The sequence below is a fragment of the Cydia amplana genome, chromosome 21 (genome assembly GCF_948474715.1).
Source record: "Cydia amplana chromosome 21, ilCydAmpl1.1, whole genome shotgun sequence".
NCBI lineage: Eukaryota > Metazoa > Arthropoda > Insecta > Lepidoptera > Tortricidae > Cydia > Cydia amplana.
In genome coordinates this window covers 8822067-8844983 of record NC_086089.1, presented here as the reverse complement: position 1 = coordinate 8844983, position 22917 = coordinate 8822067, and the positions used below count along the sequence as shown (strand labels likewise).

Below are 22917 nucleotides of genomic sequence, written 5' to 3'. Positions count from 1 at the left end.
TTTGTTGGTGGTGCGGAACCCTCCGTGCGCGAGTCCGACTCGCACTTGGCCGGTTTTTTTAAACCAATTTCAAAATGGAGGCTCTCAATTGGATACTTTTTCTTTTTTATTTGAATTGTGTGTCTTCCTCTTCTCAAAGTTAGAATGCAATTTTATTTTGTGTCAAAGATGATTCCATTGTCATTAAAGTGATGTCAGGCATGGTCTGATGATGGGATACTAGATACATTGAAGGAATATTCAATTAATGTACGCATATTTGAGTGGTTTGACGATAAATAGGGTCATTGCGGTAGTTTTCGTCCATGCTCTAGTTTTCACAACTTTCGTTCACTTGACAGATTCACAAATAATATATTTAATTTTCTTTTGTACTTGCGAAATATCATTTTTATGTTGATAGACGTTGACATTAAGGATTGCAATACATAATATAAATTTGTGCAGCAATGTAGGTTTAATTTTTAACAAGCAGAAACGTCTGCAATCGATTCTATTAAGCTTAGAATAAATTTAAAAGTGGAAAAATTACTGTCTTGGGTGAGACTTGAACTCACGGCCTTGAATGTAGAATGTTGAATGTGAATGTAGGTTTGTATTCAAGTGGACGAAAACTAACGCACCTATACTATATGTAAATAAATATTGTTCATTCACAATAATAACAATAAAACGTACTTTGAATATTTAGGCGTTTTTTTAAGTTGTCCCCTACACTTTTTTTTTTCAAATTTGGGATTTTTTTATGTTATTTCTACTCAGAATCACGAGCTCTTTCTATCCTAATAGGAGAAAAAAAGTGTCCCAAAATTTCCATACATTTTTCGATCTTTCCATTTCGTGACCGCCATACAAAGTCTATGAAAAATGGTGACGGAATGGAAATAAAAACCTTAGGACACTTTTTTCTCGCGCATCAATTGTTTCATTATTAATCCCGTGAATCCCGTCAAAGCGGAAAATGTCGATAAATCAACACACTTGTTTATTGCGGATGACACAGCCTATTATAAAATTAGCTGTCGGTTTTCCTTAAACCCCTTCGCAATTGCCACAGAGATATATTTAAGTAGACCACGCAAACGCCTTGCTTCGCGTGCCACGATGTTGCTCAGTAGAGGTCAGGAACATTTCTTCATCTTGGTACAAATAGTAGGGTGATATGGTAGTCCATAGGACAGTCAGCATCTAATATAGGTAGTAACTACCAAAGTTACCAAATATATTGAATAGAATAGAGAGCGTTTGTTCGTAAAATCTGCCGCCGGACACCCTGTATAAAAAAAAATAATCTGAAATAGGTACGTACCTAGATATCATACGAAAGAAACGAGGCCACAGGCCACAACTACAAGACTCAGGGCTGCCACAAAAATCGAAGTTCGTAAATTGCGGGCATTTTTCTCGTCACTCTAATAACGTCTTAATGAGAGTAAAAGAGAAAGATCCCCGTAATATGCGAATTTCGGTTTTCGCGGTTGGTCGCTGGTTTTTTTCATTTAACGAGCGCCGGCCGGCCGGCGATGCAGACGCGAACTTTTAATTCAAAACGGGGGTCAATAATGGGCAAAGTTAGCGCACATTGATTTTCTCCTTATTTGAATTCATGGGTCTGGGGCCCGTTTCTCAAAAGCTTGTAACTTGTAATACAAGCGGATGTCACTTTTTGACAAGTGTTGCTAGAAAGGGACTTCCACTTGTACTACAAGTTACAAGCTTTTGAGAAACTGAGTGACAAAATTTGATAGGTAACTGATGATCTTAAATTTCGCTTCTTGAATTTCCTCATTTTTTATTCAATCGCGTCGAAAGTTAAATAGATGTCTATGAATCTACTTTATAGTGTTTTTAGCGAACCGGGAGTTCTCATTTCGGGGCGACATACTAGTACCTATATTTCAGAGGGGTTGAAAACCGAATTTCGCAAATCGCGGAGATCTTTCTCTTTAACTCCAATGAAAGCGTAATTAGAGTGACAGAGAAAAATGCCCGCAATTTGCGAACTTCGATTTTTGCGGTTATAACCCAGTTTACAACGTACTCTACCCGCTACAAACGATCATGTACGTATTGTGTGTGAGCACATGCCCATAGTATCCTTAGCTGATAGCCCCACGGACGTTCCCACGCCTATCGGCCTCCAGTTCCGGCAGGATATCCGCTCGGACAATCGCAACTTACATTTATACACGAAAACTTATCTGTGGCGTATTTCAGGGTTCCTGCTACATCTCGAGGCGTCGGCACAAGAGTTGAGATGAATAACTATTCATACGGCAATAACCTACCTATTAATTGCTCAAACAACGCTAGTTTGGAAGTCGGGTGAAAAAGCCAGTGGACGAACATACTTAGGGTGAGCAAATTCTTTTTGTTTTTTCACTACATAGTATAAAACAAAGCCGCTTCCCGCTGTCTGTCTGTCCCTATGTACCTATGCTTAGATCTTTAAAACTACGCAACGGATTTTGATGCGGTAGATCGAGTGATTCAAGAGGAAGGTTTATATATAATTTGCTACCCCGTGCGAAGCCGGGGCGGGTCGCTAGTTTTAAATAAATCAAAAAGGTTTATGGTACTCATGCGGGTTCGAAGTTCGAACGCACAAGCTTTTCCGTCCATGATAAGCCCGTTGTAATATCTCAACCTTATAGTGAAATCATTACCCTCTTTGCGCCGCGCAGGCGGGTCGTTCTACCGATCATGGTATCCGGTATCTCCCCTTTTCTGAAGTCTTAAACCAGGTACAACGTCATTATTTATACAAATTTTATATTAAAGGAAAAAATGGAAAAAGTTACGCTTGAACTTGCTTGAACCCGCATCCTCCACAATCCGTGTGTTGCTCTTAACCAATTGAGCTACGGAAGCCTACCAGGACCTCGCAAATCTTCCCATTCCTTCCCTTATGCATCCCTTATGCATGCCTTTGGGGTGGCGTATAGCGAGATCTACCGTAAGACGACTACATCTTTAAACGGCACTGGAGTCTCAAGTTGTATTGAGAATTCACCAGTAATATATGTGCTAACCCATACTAAATAATTTTTTTAACAAGCAGATACGTCTGCGAGCGATATAAAATTTGGAATATCGCTCGCAGACGTATCTGCTAGTAAAAAAATTGATTATTTATACAATAAATGAAATCATTGTTTAGATCATTATTTCTAAGTAAGTAGGTGGACCAGGTAGTATAAGTGACCGCAATGACAATCAGTCAGCAATGACCACATAAATAGTATAGTTCTAGAACGGTAGATTCCCCGTAAGCTCACCAGTTTTATATAAAATTCCAAGTAAATGCAAACACCAGTCACTGTGGAAATATTCGTTTTGGGAAGTGTTCACAGGAAACCCCTTTTCGCTCCGTGCAGGTTTGCATGACTGTTGCGCCTCCCAGCAAAACTCACTAATTACTAAAAAAACATTTTAACTAAAAATCAACCTTCTTCTAGTACTAATATGGTTCACTATGGCTATGGGTGTAATTGGTGTGACTTGTGGTGGTAATTGGTGAGTTTTGCTGGTCACCTGACGATATTACATAGTTATCGGATGGGTAATTGACAGCTGTCAAGTATTATGAAGGCGTTTCATGAAAGTACGAGTGGATCAACTATTTCTTGTTATAATTCTGTCCCGTCAGCCAGGGGACAATTTAATATAAGCAGAGTCAGCAGAGTTAGACAAATAGTTAGAAGATGACCCTTGAAGGAGAGGGCTAATAACTTATAACCTTTCAAGAGGACCCAGGAGAACGTAACCATGGCAACCAGTGACAAGAAAAAGTTGAGGTACGGGAACTGCACATGGAGTGCAAGGTTAGCGATTTAGGTAGTTTTTAGGGTTCCGTAGCCAAATGGCAAAAAACGGAACCCTTATAGATTCGTCATGTCTGTTTGTCTGTCCGTCTGTCCGTCTGTCTGTCCGTCCGTATGTCACAGCCACTTTTCTCCGAAACTATAAGAACTATACTGTTGAAACTTGGTAAGTAGATGTATTCTGTGAACCGCATTAAGATTTTGACACAAAAATAGAAAAAAAAACAATAAATTTTTGGGGTTCCCCATATTTCGAACTGAAACTCAAAATTTTTTTTTTCATCAAACCCATACGTGTGGGGTATCTATGGATAGGTCTTCAAAAATGATATTGAGGTTTCTAATATAATTTTTTTCTAAACTGAATAGTTTGCGCGAGAGACACTTCCAAAGTGGTAAAATGTGTGTCCCCCCCCCTGTAACTTCTAAAATAAGAGAATGATAAAACTAAAAAAAATATATGATGTACATTACCATGTAAACTTCCACCGAAAATTGGTTTGAACGAGATCTAGTAAGTAGTTTTTTTTTATACGTCATAAATCTCCTAAATACGGAACCCTTCATGGGCGAGTCCGACTCGCACTTGGCCGCTTTTTAGTTTTTATAATTCGTGCATTTGTTCTCGGAGTGGAACCACGGAATAATAGTACTATTAGGTACAGAAGATTCACTTTCTAACAAAACGCGTCTATTACGACAGATATGACCGCTAGCAGCAGACGCGAGCAGGCGTCCGTGCCGTAGCGGTGCGCGGCAACTACTATGGCAAGACACCAAAATTGGTGTGAGCCGCATACGTAAATACATATACGTACATACTTGTAGCGATGCGACGAAATCGCGGAGTGATCCAGGCCTGGTGGAACTGAACTGCTGATGAAAACCATAAAATGATGGCATCACTACATAGTATAAAACAAAGTCGCTTCCTGCTGTCTGTCCCTATGTATGCTTAGATCTTTATAACTACGCAACGGACTTTTGATGCGATTTTTTTAAATAGAGCGATTCAAGAGGAAGGATTATATATAATTTGTTAACCCGTACGAAGCCGGGGCGGGTCGCTAGTAAGTAATATTTTGTGAAGTCGGTTTATTTAATGGTTATATTATTGGTATGGCGGCGGGCGGCGGCGCGACTAAAAGGTTTGAACGCGGTTTTTACGGGCCCGCTGGAATGCCCGCATTAAACTTAGACTTTGAGGTTTTAAATGGATCTCGTTGGTAGATATAGGTGTCGGAAAGTACTACCTATCGTTAGGAATTTTATGTATGTACATTAAGTACAAACGCTGTTTAGCTTTCTGTAGTTATTGATCAGGCTTTCCCGTAACAGTTTAGTTTCGTTTTTATTTTAGGGGATGAATTAAAAAAAACTAAAGGAGGGTGGGCTAATTGGCCTATATGACCAATAAGGACAAGCGATATGTCACTGGATAGATTATTCTATGTTCTAAAACTTTTACTACGACAGCGATATGTCACTGGATAGATTATTCTATGTTCTAAAACTTTTACTACGACAGGTAGTCCCAAATATTTGTGTGAAAAAAGTTATCGAGGCATAAAAGTAGTTTAAGCTGAAACGTTACTGTGTAGGTTTTTTTGATAAGTACTAAGTTCTTGTATCGCTTTCCAGGCTTTTTTCACACAGCGATTCGAGATTTCTAGCCATACAAAAACTTTTACTACGACAGCGATATGTCACTGGATAGATTATTCTATGTTCTAAAACTTTTACTACGACAGGTAGTCCCAAATATTTGTGTGAAAAAAGTTATCGAGGCATAAAAGTAGTTTAAGCTGAAACGTTACTGTGTAGGTTTTTTTGATAAGTACTAAGTTCTTGTATCGCTTTCCAGGCTTTTTTCACACAGCGATTCGAGATTTCTAGCCATACAAAAAGTTGAAGAATATAAAAAACCAATCCAATAATTTATGGCTTGTCATTATTGGTTTCTAGGCCAAAGTCCATACAAATCTGCCCATCCTCCTTTATTTCACTTTTTTACACTTGGCACACACACTTTGCACGATGCACGACTGCTGGGCACATAGGATATGACGCTGGAATATGCAAGAGTGCTAGAGAGAGGTTAGATAACAAAATTTCGACTCTCTCGAAGAAGGAAGTGGCGCCCCCTGCGCAGAGTCGCGTAATATTCTCTATTGACGAAGATACTAATGTTTTGTTCCAATGTAATTTTACATTATATTACGTGATATTATCCAAAAAATAAAATAAAAAAAAGTAAAAATGCCTTACCCACTTTACCCAGTTACCTTTCCGCCTCCGGCCTAGGGTTGCCAACCGTACTATATTATATAGTATTGTACTATATTTTGGCTCTCTGTACTATATACTTTTGGAAAAATACGCTAAAATACTATATTTCCGATTAAACGTATATTACACTTATGTTTAGTATTTTATCTAAAAGTACTACCTATATTTTTTTGAAATGTACTATATTTTTGATGCCTTATTCTGGAAAATACTATATTCCACCAAAAAATAGTTGGCAACCCTACTCCGGCCTGCCATCGCAGGCTGACCGCTTGTTGCTAAGGGCACCTTTGGTCGTTTTGCCGAGCCCCAGCCCCACACGGCGAATTTTAACACAGGAATGCCATTCTGAACTATATTTGGACTTAGTTTTGCTCGTTTTTGGACTCAACAATGACCAAGAGTAACGACGGCATCGTCTTACAAGTAACTTTCTTTTAAAACCGGCCAAATGGGAGTCGGACTCGCACACGGAGGGTTCCGCACCATCAACAAAAAATAGAGCAAAACAAGCAAAAAAAAACCGGCCAAGTGCGAGTCGGACTCGCGCACGGAGGGTTCCGCACCATCAACAAAAAATAGAGCAAACAATAAAAAAAAAACAAGCAAAAAAACGGTCACCCATCCAAGTACTGACCCCGCCCGACGTTGCTTAACTTCGGTCAAAAATCACGTTTGTTGTATGGGAGCCCCACTTAAATCTTTATTTTATTATGTTTTTAGTATTTGTTTTATAGCGGCAACAGAAATACATCATCTGTGAAAATTTCAACTGTCTAGCTATCACGGTTCGTGAGATACAGCCTGGTGACAGACGGACGGACGGACGGACGGACAGCGGAGTCTTAGTAATAGGGTCCCGTTTTTACCCCTTGGGTACGGAACCCTAACAAACAAAAAAACGGTCACCCATCCAAGTACTGACCGCGCCCGACGTTGCTTAACTTCGGTCAAAAATCACGTTTGTTGTATGGGAGCCCCACTTAAATCTTTATTTTATTCTGTTTTTAGTATTTGTTGTTATAGCGGCAACAGAAATACATCATCTGTGAAAATTTCAACTGTCTAGCTATCATGGTTCGTGAGATACAGCCTGGTGACAGACGGACGGACGGACGGACGGACAGCGGAGTCTTAGTAATAGGGTCCCGTTTTTACCCTTTGGGTACGGAACCCTAAAAACGGTCATTCAAAATGGTCGCCACACTTTTTTTACAATTGCCATATTTTTTACGTTTGTTACTCGATCACAAAATATACCTAAACGTTTTACGGCACCTTTAACCGTTGGTGATAGGTAAGATGTTTAAATTTGAAACATACACAACCTATCTGCCGTTTTAATTTGGCATACGATGTACCGAACATCCTGTATATTTTTCAAATTTTACAGGGCTTCATTATGAAAGGTTTTCAAACTATATCGTTTTCATTTTAAAGTTAGGTAGTTAAGAAAATAACCAAAAATATACCAACCCCCCGGCCCCTTTCTCTCCGAAACTACTTGGTCTAAATGTTTGAAAAAAATAGGTACACAAAATAGTTCTATACCAATAGATGACAGGAAAACCTCTTAGGAATGTGCAGTCAAGAGTAAGTCGGACTCAAATGTACAGAACGCGAGTCCGACTCGTTTTAAATCTAAAACCACCCTAAACCAATTTAATTCCAATAGGTATGTACATCAAAAGTCCAAGCGAGTATTGACCCCGAGATATTTATTTCGTCACTGGTGTCACTACCACTGATAAGGTCAACTTACGTACTGGTCGAAAACCCTTATCACTTATCATTTTAGCGCCTTTCGACGTCCGACTAAATTCATTTATGTACGGCTATTTAAAACTTAACAACCAAAAGAGCTTAAGCGCCAAGGGAATCTTATTAGAAATCTGCATTTAAAATTAGCAAGTCTCCGCAAAGTTAATTTTGCGGTCGCTGGAATTAATTTGCCAGTTAATTGTTTAATAAATGTTGTTTTTGGAGTGTACTGTTAGGTTTGCCCGAGTATATGAGACGCGGCGCGGCGCGATGGGCAGTTGTTTGTGGGTTGCGCGCTCGGTCGGTCGCGGGTCCGCGGGTGTATAGTCCAGGATACAGTGATGAGGTGGTTGGTTCTGTCGTGTTTTCTACTGTGGGCGAGGCATGGGGAAGGGGGTGGTGAGTTTTTGTATATTTTATTGGTTTTTTTAATGTGTTTATTTGCAGTTTTACGCTTCATAGAATAGAGTCTGGCTAACCAAAAATTGTTGACAGATATTTCGTTGTTGTATCACTAATTGTCTATGCTTTAAAAAAAAAGCTAAGAGTCAGTTGTCAATTTATGTCATTCATTCAAATGTTTGCTGTTTATAAGGGGTTTATTTTAAAATAATTTTAATAATGTCTGATTTTAAAAGGTCCGCAAACTATTATTTAAGCTCGTAAATAATTACGACAATGTGTGAAGTCGATGTGTAGCGTTGCATAACGAAAAGCAAAGCGAAAAACTGCAATGTTTACAAGTCCTACACAAATGTAAACAAATTATGAGTTTATGAGGTTGGTGCTCTATAAATATTTTGATACTTTAGCATTTGGCATAGTACTTACGTAATTTTTTTGGTGATGAATTTATATTACGATATTATCGAGCTAGATCTTATTTACACTACATTTCATTTTTCGCTTTGTTACCATAGTAACAAGGCGAAAAATGTATATGGTCTTTCTCACCATAGTATATGGTGAGAAAGTGTTAACATGTGTTTATCGTTGAGTGTACTATGAGTGTACTTTACATATTGGTAGAAATTATGAGAGCTGACTTTGAGTGCACGTCAACGTATATTTAACTTATATCCTTAGGTACCTACCTTACGTGGGCACAGAAAATCAAAAATATTTTCTAGTATCAAAAACACAAAGTGTGACCAGCCCAAGATTTTTTGAATTTCCCGCCAAACATTTGTTAATGTTTCAGTAGCCAGACTCTAGGTGTTAATTTTCATATAATAATCCAGTTAATAAATTTAGTTACTTAAATATTTTATATCTAATTTGCAAACTATTATATCCATCAAAAACATTACATGTAAAAAGCAATGATATTATATAACTATAGATAGGTTATACTCATGCTTGAAGAGCACAAAAAATACTTCCATATTTATTTCTGTTCCTACGAAGAAATCTGTTATTTTTGATTAATTTTCTCATTCCATCTATCTTTGTCACACTCGTTGTTAAACATAAGCTCGTCTCTTTCTCTTTCGGTGTTGCGGGAGCTCGTTAGCACGTGCACATTTCTCGCTTGTCCAGCCGCGACTAAAGGCAACTTGTCCAATTTGTCACAAGTTAAGCGCTTCAATTTTAAAACGCCTATAACCTATCTTGAGTTATAAATCATTGGTAAAAAGGTGCAAGACTCGCAACGCTTCTACTACAAAAAAGTTTAGAGATGTAATGTGCTACTGTTACTTATTGCAAAAAAAATAGTCATAAGTTACTTGATCGATGAATTTACGTCCTCATTCCTCACAATTATGAAAACTTTAAAATAACCGTTACTGGGAGTCAATTTAAATCAAGTGGAAGAAAATCAGGTCAATCGATTAATAAAGGATCCTCAGTATGTATGACTATAGCCATATAACCTATGAATGACATAATATAGTGTACTGACATGTGACATATAATGTACTATTAGTTTTAATGTGCATTTCACTATGTATTTAAAGTAAATACTTAATACCCAAACAATATAAGTTATACCAACAAATTAAGGATTAAGTTAATTTTAGACATATTAGTTTTTTATTTGTCTACTTGTAATATCCGTTATATACATAAATTGGCGATTCAGGAAAAAACAACATTCATATAATTATATTACAGTTTTTAGTTTTCCTTGTAAACAGAGATTACAGACAAGATACATATAAGATATAACATTGCAATAAAGTTGTCAAAATGGTCGGGAGTATGTCCGTTATATTCTAGTCACGTTCTAAATTAAACGAGTAGGTACTAACATAGCTAGAACGGAGACCACAAGGTATCTATTCCTACATCATACGCCATGGTTTTTTTTTTATCAAATTCGTTCACAGAAAACTAAATTTTAATTAAGGTGACAATTTTAATACGCTCAAATCTAACATAGAAAAATAGTAAATAGAGCCATCTACAAAAATGATGTGACACGCGAAAAATTCGAATAAAAAAATATTCATGATATACAGAAGTAGCAATAAAAGCAGCACAGTGATCCCCACACTAGGCACAGCCTGTATCGTGATGGGAATCTTAGAGAAATACCGAATAATGATTTTGCCGCTATAAATATAAATGTTATATGAAGGTTGTCGGTATTTTATTTACTAGCCTCTGATTTGTACATAAAGAATGACTCATTGGAAAACCACCTTTACAATAACCTCCTACATTTATTTACTCACTATTAAGAAACAACAAATATATACTGTTGAAGTAACAGGTGACGTTTATATGAATTTTTATGTTTCCGCGAAATCTCCCTCCTGAGGTTTTCTTGAAATATTGTGAAATGCTCGTTAACATGCATGTGACACCTCTTAAGTCCATAAGCAGCGGTGACCGCTTGATTTTACAAATACAAATACAAATGCATTTATTTCATTACTTTTTTACAGCTGTAAAAAAGTAATAATGTATGATTAGAATCCATTAGTATTCGACATATCTCAAACGACCGTATGGGTTTTTTCTAAACTGAAGTATTTTGTTCTCGGACGGAAAATTCGCTTTCAGCATGATAAAATAATTGGAAGTCTGTTAACGTCATATGATATGGTTGACTAGACGAATTATTTCGAATTCGAATCGAATCTGATATGAAATTGAATATGATCGAGTTTAAATTGTCTTGATTTATATTAACGCTAACAATCATTTTACGGTTACACGAAATTTTAGTCACGCGTCGACCGCACATAGGGATCTCAGGGTGCGTTGCCAACATGCCATCGTTTACGCTCCGTAGCGAACGAAACGCAACTGTCACTATCGCACTAATATGGAAGTGGAAGAGTGATAGAGACACAAAGCGGTTCATTGTCGTAGCGCAAGCGATTGTTACCTTGGCTAGGCACCCAGATCTCTCAGGGTTTGAACATAGAGTCTAGCTTCTACGAAACATGTCGCACGAGTGATTAAAAATACTTGTGTACAACCAGAAGAAGAATAAGAATTTTTTATTTGCGATAAACATTACCAGGTCCATCGGTGTTGTCGTGGTAGAATGTTCGCGATCCCAAGACATCTCCCCAAACGGCATAAGTATTGTGGGAAACGCCGGTGTGGGTTTAGTGGGTAGGCTCCTCCCCCTCTTTTCACATCAGAAAAGAGCCGGGAGGTGAGAGTCCCACAAACCCCCCTAAAATAGGCCCACCTCAGGCCTGATGGGGGACGATGCGTAACAGCAATCCCACATCTTCAAATTCTAAGTACCTATATTCATAATTGACTCAAGAGGAAAATAGCGTATTCTGTGCAACAGGGTATTTGACTGTATTTAAAATAAATTATTTTACAACATTCATGAAATTTATTTCATCGGTGCTTTAGCACCAGAAGATTATTTTTTCCCAGTATAGTTACCAGTGGTAAAGGGTGGGAAAGAAATTCCTAGTAGTTGCCACTGGTGACAGCTTGGTGGTAACTAGTGGGGATAATTTTTATATTTTTTGTTATATTTTGGTTTTTTATAAAATAAATTTGACAGTTTGGTACAAATCTTGCGCAAACTCTCGTGAGTCTACATATACCTACGTTGAAACTAACCTAGTACCTTATGTTTTTGTTGCTATATTTTGTAGACTGCAATTTATATAATAAGGAAACTCCAGGTCTTATTGTAAGAAATATTATAGTAATCTTGTTTGTAAACGACTGTTTGTTTCTTAAATAAATAAATAAATTAGATTAACATAGACAGCAGTTATTTTTAGACACAATTTATATTTTAAACCCCGTATAAAACTATAAAGAGTAGGTAATTCGATTGTGACGTCACATGCTAGTGTTTCATATAAATTCCATAGTAGCAAAATCGTTTTGACAGTTCGAAAAAAGAAACTGATTTGACTAGTAGTCAAATACCCTACTGCACAACCAGCCAAGCTTCAGCCAGCCGACCTTGACAACAATTTCAGGCTATATTTAGCTGGCGGAGACACCAAATAATTAAAAGCAATTGGTTGTCGCTCGCTGATAAATGTCCCGGCGCCGTCTGAAATCATGGCGTAGGCATCAAACAGTACAGTCAGCATCAAGCAGTAAGTAGGCAGCTAATATGACTAAAAATATATACACCCTAGAATTTAAATTTGGGACGCGGACGCTCCGGCTGTGGAATGAGCTCCCTTCCGAGGTTTTCCCCAGGGTCTACAGTATGGGGTTCTTCAAAAAAGGAGTGTACAGGTTTTTAAAAGGACGGCAACGCGCATGTTACACCTCTGGAGTTGCAGGCGTCCATAACTACGGTGACTGCTTACCATCAGGCGGGCCGTATGCTTGTTTGCCACCGATGTGATACTCGTATTAAAAAAAACACGTCTCGAATTGTATAGTCATAGGACTCATAGGTATAGCTACTTTGTTTTTCTAGTTGTTCAAATTGATAATCTACTCGTAGCTGATCGTAAAGATGTAATGAAAGAAGGGATGGGTATATATACTTTTGCAGCCGTATCTCAGACTATTTCGATTTAAGTAACCAAAGACATAAATGGCCTAAATAGTATTATGTATTTATCTACATATATATTTAATGACATTGGCAGACTATATCCTGAAATTGTACCTACATAAAATTAATAACTATATTAAATTAAAAAGTTTCAATACGCAATTATGCCAAAAAAAGTCTTACCTACATCATTTTCACTCTATCATAGCTAAGAACCACCGCAAGGAAGCTCGCATTAACGTAAAAAAAACCGCATCGTAATCGGTCCATTCGTTTAAGAGCTACGGTGCCACAGACAGACAATCGCGTTAAAAGTAGAGATGCCCCGAATAGTGGTTTTGGCCGAATACCGAATAATCGGCCCCTCTCTCGGCCGAAGCGCCGAATATTCGGCACAACATGCGAACATTTTGAGACAAGTTAATTATGAAAACTGTTCGCCAACAAAGCACAACGTTTGATAAAGTTTAACTTTTGTTGCTCAGAACCAGTGAAAGTCAATCAAATCAGACCCATAATAAAAATAAAATTATTTGTAATCAATTAATGCTCAAAAATAGGTCTTCGTATTTAACAACTTTCCAAGAAAACATGTTAAAATTAAATATAGTGGTTTTCGGTTATTTTTCTTGTGTTTGTTGTCTTTTTAGGTGCAACAGATATTCGGTATTCGGCTGAATAGTAGGCAACATTAGGCCGAATACCGAATAGTTGCCGAATATTCGTGGCATAATCTCTAGTCTAAAGCATAAGCTTGAAATAAATGTTTTTTCACCTCAGCAGCTCGAACAAGGGTACTTTGCTACTTAAAAACAGTGAGCAAAATCGCATTTTGCTCACTGAGTGAGACAAAATGAGCAAAATCGCATTTTGCTCACTCAGTGAGCAAAATGCGATTTTGCTCACTGTTTTTAAGTAGCAAAGTACCCTTGTTCGAGCTGCTGAGGTGAAAATTTAATTGTTGGTATATCTTAAGAAAACATGAGTGAATAGAGGTAAGTGATGAAGAAAGAATAAATTTTTCGGGTTCTCTAATATGTTCTCACTGCTGAGGTGAAAAATGTTGTGTACTACACGAGATCAAAGTTATTTACATCTCGTGCGCTTTTGAGTCCCTTACTACGCTCAAGATTCTAAATTAGATTCACTCGCTACGCTCGTGAATCTATTATAGAATCTTTCGCTTGCACGGCACTCGAAGAAATATCAAACTTTGATCTCTTGTTGTACAAATAACTATTTTATAACACCCCTCTTTTTGTGTCGGGGGTTAAATACTCAGTAAAATGGCCAAATTGAAACCAATTGAGTGATATTGAATCCATTGACGATATTTAGCAGGGATGCGTGATTGATTCGATTGGTCACTAATGTAAATATACATACGAGGGGCGTTCAAAATATTCTCGGTATTGATATCTTACAACCTTTTCTAAAATTTCTTTCGTTACTGGCCGCTAAGGTTTATTCATTGACATTAAAAAAAAGTATAATTCGAACCGAGATGTTCTTTTGTTTTTCAGCAATTGCTGAACAAACATGAACATCATGTGGGAATTGACAATGTTAACTAAATTAGAACATCGATGCGTGATAAAATTCTTGACAAAACAGGGTAAAAATCAAAAAACCATAAAAGAGGAAATGGATTGTGTTTACCGTGAGTCTGCTTCTTCTTTATCTACCATTCAAAAGTGGTCAAGCGAGTTTAAACGTGGAAGGGAGAGTGTTGAAGACGACCCTAGACCTGGCCGGCCTGTAGTAGCTACTTCACAAGAAAATATTGATAAAGTGGAAAAACTTATATTGGAAGATGGTCGAGTGAAGGTAAAATCTATAGCACAAGTAACCAATCTCTCTATTGGTACCGTACATGATATTATCCATGACCATCTTAATATGTCAAAAGTAAGTGCAAGATGGGTTCCGCGAATGCTGACTCGGCTTCAAAAAGGCATGCGTGTAGCTTGTTGTTCCGATTTTATTGACCTGTGCGGTGAAAATCCTGATGAGGTGCTGCAAAGAATAGTTACTGGAGATGAAACCTGGGTTCATCATTATGACCCAGAGAGTAAACAAGAGTCCATGCAGTGGCACATTAAGGGTTCAGCTCATCCCAAGAAGTTCAAGGTCATCCCTTCAGCTGGCAAGGTCATGGCCACGATATTTTGGGATTGTGAAGGAGTATTACTGATCGATTATAAAGAAAAAGGTGTAAATATCACAGGACAGTACTACGCTAACATTCTACGTCAATTAAAGGATGCAATCAAAGAAAAGAGGCGAGGAAAGTTAACCAAAGGTGTTATGCTTCTGCATGACAACGCCCCCGTCCATACTGCTCATATTGCCAAGGCAGCTATTGTTGAATGTGGGTTTGAAACTGTTACTCACCCACCGTATAGTCCGGACTTAGCCCCCAGCGACTTCTTTTTGTTCCCCAATCTTAAAAAGGATCTGCGTGGAAATAAATTTTCCGATGATGAAGCATTGAAGGCGGCAGTGGAGGAGCATTTTTACACCAAAGATAAAAAATATTTTTATGCAGGATTAAAAAAAATAATTGATCGATCTTTTAAGTGTATGAACATAGGGGGGGAGTATATTGAAAAATAAAAATATCAAACTTTTCGTACTTGTTTGTTTTCATTCTCATACCGAGAATATTTTGAATACCCCTCGTATTTGGCAACCGACTGCCATCGACGCGATCTGATTCGATCTGGAAATACCTAGTTGGATCCTACGGAGATTTTATATAGGTATTTATTTATTTTTATATATATTTCGGGGATCACGGAAACGGCTCGGAAAGATTTTGGTAAAATTTGCTATATGGGGGTTTTCGGGGGCGAAAAGTCGATCTAGCTAGGTCTTATCTCTAGGAAAACGCGCATTTTTGAGTTTTTTTAATGTTTTCCGAGCAAAGCGGGGGCACTTTTTGACAGCTTTCATTAGAAAGGGACTTCCTCTTGTATTACAAGTTACAAGCTTTTGATAAACAGGGCACTGGTCTCCCAGATATTCTCTAATGACCGCAATTTGTGAACTTCTGTGTTCGCGGTAGACCCTCTGATTACGACGGTATCTTCGTCGGCCTGTGACAAGGTCCTGAAACGTCATATAAGTACTCAAGTTTGATCGTACATAACATTGACGTATATCTCAGGACTGGCCTAACGGGCAATAAGAATGGGGCATGAATGGGACCAGTACAGCGGTGTGACGCCGCTACAACGCGATTGGTTGACGAGTTCGCATCACGCGCGCAATGGTCGCAACTAGTTGCGTTAGACTGCACGATTGGCTCGAATTCGTGAGAGACACTAAACTAGTTCAGTAGTACCATTTTTAGTGCCCGTAAGGCCCGTCCTGAGATATACGTCAATGGTACATAACAAGTAAACAAGACGGACCCCTGATTGCAGCAGTGAGATCATTGTATGTAATTCATGTAATCAATAATCATAATCGTGATTACTATACAGTGGGTCAATGTCGCGTGGAAAATATTGGGCCTGTTTACTAACATTGGCTTTAATAATTATCAACTGAAGTATACGTCATTATACACCCTTTCAACGCCACGCCTATTATATAGGTACTAGTGGCTTTATGAGTTGTATACCTTGTGATAAGTTTTGTAAGACTTTTTATCATTATTAGGAGACTATAATGTCCCACTGCTGGGCAAAGGCCTCCCCCGACTTTTTCCAGTCTTCCCGATCCTGTGCAGTCTCTGGCCATTCCTTTAAAAAGGAGTCTAGCTCGTCTCGCCATCGCCGACGTGGTTTGCCAACTCCTCGTTTTGAGCTGGGCTGCCACTCTGTGGCTGTCTTGGCCCACAGCTCACTCGACATTCGGCAGACATGACCAGCCCAGTTCTACTTTAGCTTGGCCGCTTTCCGAGCTACGTCGTCTACTTTTGTTCTGGAGCGCAGCGAGATGGTGTTCCGAATTGTGAGCTTAAAAAATGTAAAATTAAAAATAACACTTTGTTGAGAAATTATCACAGCGAACCCACATTAGTTTTTAAGTGTCATGAAACTTACTGACTGACACGTAATTCCTTCTTGCCAATTTCCAGCATTTTAAACATTTCCCAAAAAACGAAATGACAGAAAATTCTATCTAACTACCAAACCTGGGCTATACCGCGAAAATCGAAGTTGGCAAATTGCGGGCATCTTTCTCTGTCACTCTTATTACGCCTTCATTGGAGTAAAGAAGAAAGATACCCGCCATTTGCGAGTTTCGGTTTTCGCGGTAGCCCCTCTTCCCTCTGCTCCCAAAATTTCACGAGAATCTGTTGAGAAATTCGACCTGCAGAGGTGAACATCCGGACGTATGAAAGCATTTTTCCGTGCGCGTCTGTGACCGTGTTTGGCGGTCAAAGGGTTAAAAAGTGAGTAAGCTCTCCGATGCTCGAGGTTGGGTCCGACTCCGAACCCGCTTCTTTCGCGGTTAACGCCATAACCTCTAGGCCACCCGGTCACGGCAGCACCCGTATATAGGTATTTTCTAAATCGCAAATATTACTAGGTTCACTAGATTAGAAATTTTCGGGTTCATTCTAATCGTAATGAAAAGTATACTTTTAATTAAAAGAAAAGAAAAAAACAAAAAAAAAATCCTTTTAACTATGTTACGAGTTGCCGAGCGTTCAAAATGCACAGAATTCCGCCCCTGTTACGTCAAGCAGTGTAAAATCACACTTATGATAGTGTGGTGCCATAGTTGACGGGTAAGGACACGCGCGGGTATTGCCCTCGACCTGTCCGGCCAGTATCCACTACACTGGCGGACATTTAAACGAGTCGATCCTAAATTATGTTATAATACGAGGGGCGTTCAAAATATTCTCGGTATTGATATCTTACAACCTCTTCTAAAATTTCTTTCGTTACTGGCCGCTAAGGTTTATTCATTGACATTAAAAAAAAGTATAATTCGAAGCGAGATGTTCTTTTGTTTTTCTGCAATTGCTGAACAAACATGAACATCATGTGGGAATTGACAATGTTAACTAAATTAGAACATCGATGCGTGATAAAATTCTTGACAAAACAGGGTAAAAATCAAAAAACCATAAAAGAGGAAATGGATTGTGTTTACCGTGAGTCTGCTCCTTCTTTATCTACCATTCAAAAGTGGTCAAGCGAGTTTAAACGTGGAAGGGAGAGTGTTGAAGACGACCCTAGACCTGGCCGGCCTGTAGTAGCTACTTCACAAGAAAATATTGATAAAGTGGAAAAACTTATATTGGAAGATGGTCGAGTGAAGGTAAAATCTATAGCACAAGTAACCAATCTCTCTATTGGTACCATACATGATATTATCCATGACCATCTTAATATGTCAAAAGTAAGTGCAAGATGGGTTCCGCGAATGCTGACTCGGCTTCAAAAAGGCATGCGTGTAGCTTGTTGTTCCGATTTTATTGACCTGTGCGGTGAAAATCCTGATGAGGTGCTGCAAAGAATAGTTACTGGAGATGAAACCTGGGTTCATCATTATGACCCAGAGAGTAAACAAGAGTCCATGCAGTGGCACATTAAGGGTTCAGCTCATCCCAAGAAGTTCAAGGTCATCCCTTCAGCTGGCAAGGTCATGGCCACGATATTTTGGGATTGTGAAGGAGTATTACAGATCGATTATAAAGAAAAAGGTGTAAATATCACAGGACAGTACTACGCTAACATTCTACGTCAATTAAAGGATGCAATCAAAGAAAAGAGGCGAGGAAAGTTAACCAAAGGTGTTATGCTTCTGCATGACAACGCCCCCGTCCATACTGCTCATATTGCCAAGGCAGCTATTGTTGAATGTGGGTTTGAAACTGTTACTCACCCACCGTATAGTCCGGACTTAGCCCCCAGCGACTTCTTTTTGTTCCCCAATCTTAAAAAGGATCTGCGTGGAAATAAATTTTCCGATGATGAAGCATTGAAGGCGGCAGTGGAGGAGCATTTTTACACCAAAGATAAAAAATATTTTTATGCAGGATTAATAAAAATAATTGATCGATCTTTTAAGTGTATGAACATAGGGGGGGAGTATATTGAAAAATAAAAATATCAAACTTTTCGTACTTGTTTGTTTTCATTCTCATACCGAGAATATTTTGAATACCCCTCGTATCTGGGAGACTGAGCTTTGCTCGGAAAACATAATAAAAACTCGTAAATGCGCGTTTTCCCAGAGATAAGACCTAGCTAGATAGATTTTTTGCCCCCGAAAACACCCGTATTGCAAATTTCATCAAAATCGTTAGAGCCGAAATATATATAAATATAAATAAATAAATATACAACAATTGCTCATTTAAAGGTATAAGATTTAGGGATGTAATTTCTAAGAGTTGTCATGCACAGGTCTAAGATAAGAGCAACGAAATCACGCTTTAGTCTAATTCTCACGAAATGAATATAAAAAAAAACTTGCGTCACAGGCATCTCAAGGTATGGGCCTCACAGAACCTGTATTATTTGGAAACACCGTGATTACCGATACCAGCCTCGAGTACATTTCAAGTTTCAAGGTCTGGATCTAAATCCATCAAGATTTGAGGAGTTCCATCAATTCCTCATGGAATCCATCATTAGAACTGGACTATGATTACATAGATTATGGATTATGATTACATGCAAAAGTGCTCCATAAAAAACTAACATACATACAAAAAAACTCCTTTTTTTGAAGTCTGCTAAAAATGTATGTATGTGTCGCGTCGCGAGGACTTGTTCAGGGCGAACTAGACTAGGATCTAGGAATCAAATCAATGTGCTATAAATGTGTTGACCCGTTTCCATGCTCGGCAGTGTACTAGCCCTTTCACATGCAAACTGTTGCCAAGCACAGTAACGGGACCGCACTCCTAATGCCTTTGTTTTGACGCTACAACCCGTCTTAGAAAGCTGTTTTCTATTCCTTGCAACTTCAAAACACACTTTCTACTGCAAATATATCGTTTGATGCTTGCTGTTGGCCGCTGCACCAGGCGTGGCTCACTCCGCGATTTCGTCGCTTTGCTACAGGTAGCTAAAAGTACATCCGTTCCGCCCCAATTTTGGGGAAAGCCATAAGCCGCGCGTGGCGCTGTCGCCACCTAGCGGCCATATCTGTGCTGATCGTAACAGACGCGTTTTGTTAGAGAGTGAGTCTTCTGTACTTAGTACTATTATTTATTCTGTGACTGCACTAAGTTTTACCTAAACCAAATGGGGATCTAGTTCCCTCATGAGCAGGTCTTCTAAAAGCAAACAGGGATAAATGATAGTTATCTTGATAATTATCGTGATTTTTATGCCTGATAATTATCGATTTGATAGTAACCTAAAATTTAAACCCTAAAATATTAAAAACCACCGCCTTTTTATTATTTTCTATCAAAGAATTCAAAGAAAATAGATATAGCACCATCCATACCTGCCCTAGTAGCACGGTCGCATTTTTATCGTTTATCACCATGCCTGTCACGTTCTAACAAGTATGTAAGTGCGATAGTGACGGGCATAGTGATAGTCGATAAAAATGGAACCGTGCTGAGCTCGCTGGGATAATTATCCGATATTTATCGGAATATTATCGCGATAATTATCAAAGACTAATTATCTGGATAATTTCGAACCCTGAAAGCAAAACGCCTAAGTAGCAAAATGCCTAAAAGAATGTCTAGAAGCTACATAGCTCTTTAAAAATCGAAATATTTATATCAAAACAGTTGTGTTGTATTACTTGTATTCAATACCATACCTACAGATATCGCACAGCCTAAGTAAAACCAATTAATACCTAAATATTTATTGTTAATTGTTTATTTTTTTTGTCAAGATAGAGATGTGATTATTATTTTTCCTGTGATATTTATGTCAATGTTAATGTTATTGTATAGTATTGTATATTATATATATCGTTGTCAGAGTACCCTCAACAAAAGCCTTCTTGAGCTTACTAAGTCAATCTGTGTAAGAATAAATAAATAAATATTATAGGACATTCTTACACAGATTGACTAAGTCCCACAGTAAGCTCAAGAAGGCTTGTGTTGTGGGTACTCAGACAACGATATATATAATATACAAATACATAAATACATAGGAAACACCCAAGACTCAGGAACAAATATCTGTGTTAATCACACAAATAAATGCCCTTACTAGGATTCGAACCCAGGACCGCGGCTTAACAGGCAGGGTCACTACCCACTAGGCCAGACCAGTCGTCCTATGTCCTATAATATTTATTTATCTTTTGCCCCTTTCTAATTTATTAGCGTTAAGCCACTTTTTAATTAAATCAAGCTAGAGCTAAGGTTTCAACGCAGTCTCAATCTAATCTCAGTTCATCTCAACTCACGCGTCAATAGAAAGTAGTAAAAGATAATTTAGGAACATCCGACGTAGATGTAAAGGCATCTGACATGACATCATCCTAATGATAACCTAATGAAACCAAAAATAGCTTTACCGTCTGTGAAACCCTGAAATAAAGTAAACATGCATAAAATGCGTATTGAAATGGGTTCGGGGCGGCCTCAGCGACGGTCGAGATAAGTTGGTTTTGAATGAATGAAGCCCGACCTTTGATATGTGACGTTGGTAGAACTTTTGTGGCGCTCCTGCTGATAAAGTTGTGTGGGAAATACGGTTATAATACTTATAATGGAACATCGGTGAAGGACCTCGAACTGGTATATTTGATTGTATAGTTAACTAGCGACCCGCCCCGGCTTCGCACGGGTTAACAAATTATACATAAACCTTCCCCTTGAATCACTCTACCTATTAAAAAAACCTCAATAAAATCCGTTGCGTAGTTTTAAAGATCTAAGCATACATAGGGACAGACAGACAGCGGGAAGCGACTTTGTTTTATACTATGTAGTGATAAGTTGCTAAATTAAACCAAGCTAAATTGGCAGCGATAGTGATAGCCCAGATTGTATGAACTTCTATGAAATTATGACGTTGAAATAACACTTGTGCAAGTTTTATTTCAACGTCATAATTTCATAGAAGCCTGGGCTATCAAAATCGCTAGCAACTTAGCTTGGTCTAACGCTACACTATCTACTGTCACCTGCAATAATATGTTACACAACGAATGCCGCAAAAATATCTGACACGATCTTATTTGTAAGTAGAGCCATAAGAGCGTGTCACATATTTTTGCGGCCTTCGAAAAGTAACATTTATTATCGCAGGTAACTGTACACCACACCACAATCCATCCGGGTGTAAAAATAATCATTTCATCACCATATTTCAATTTCAAAACCTCCGTGACCACATATCGTAAGCGACAAGGAAGCGGCCATTATTTATAGTCTAATACCTATTGCCGTCCATGTTCGTTTCCCACAATACAATTGTAAGCACTAATTACAAGGCGTTTAATTGTTGTTGACGATGAGCAAATGCCAGGTTTAGAAATTAGCTTCTTGTCACTGACTGTCTTGCGATTCTACGAGAACAGGCGGCCTAGCCAAGGTGACGATCGCTTGCGCTTCGCCATCGAATCGCTTGGTGTCTCTCTACCACTCTTCCATATTAGTCTGACAGTGACAGTTGCGTCTCGTAATCTCGATCGCTACGGAGCGTAAGCGATTGGCACGTTGGCACAGAATAAATAATAGTACTAGGTACAGAAGACTCACTCTCTAACAAAACGCATCTGTTACTATACTTACGATCAGCACAGATATGGCCGCTAGGTGGCGACAGCGCCACGCGCGGCTTATGACTAGCCACCAAAATTGGTGTGGAACGGATGTACTTTTTGCTACCTGTAGCAAAGCGACGAAATCGCGGAGTGAGCCACGTCTGACGTTCGCTACGCGGCCAGTCTTCCTATACCTACTCATAACCAAAATTAGAAAGAGTAAAATGACATGAGATTTAAAATTATTTTTCACCACACCAGCTGGTAAAGGCTCTCTTGATTGTTCAAAAACTGATGAGAAAGTCGCATTTTATCCACATGTGGGGCAAAGTAATCAATTATTTCCCATGCTTTAGAACCCATGCAATGCTCAGGATTCCACTTTTCATCCGCTATGCTTGAGGTTTAATTTTAGATTCTTTCGCTTACTCT

At 38.5% G+C, this 22917-nt stretch overlaps 1 protein-coding gene across 1 annotated transcript in view; it reads left to right on the top strand.

Moving 5' to 3' along the window:
* The first annotated feature begins 8110 nt into the window (after positions 1–8110).
* LOC134658135 (pacifastin-like protease inhibitor cvp4) overlaps positions 8111–22917 on the top strand; it is a 25457-nt gene continuing 10650 nt past the window's right edge. Inside the window, 1 exon segment of the mRNA XM_063513743.1 lies at positions 8111–8273. Within this exon segment, the coding sequence (XP_063369813.1) occupies positions 8216–8273 (58 nt within the window). The 5' untranslated portion in view covers positions 8111–8215.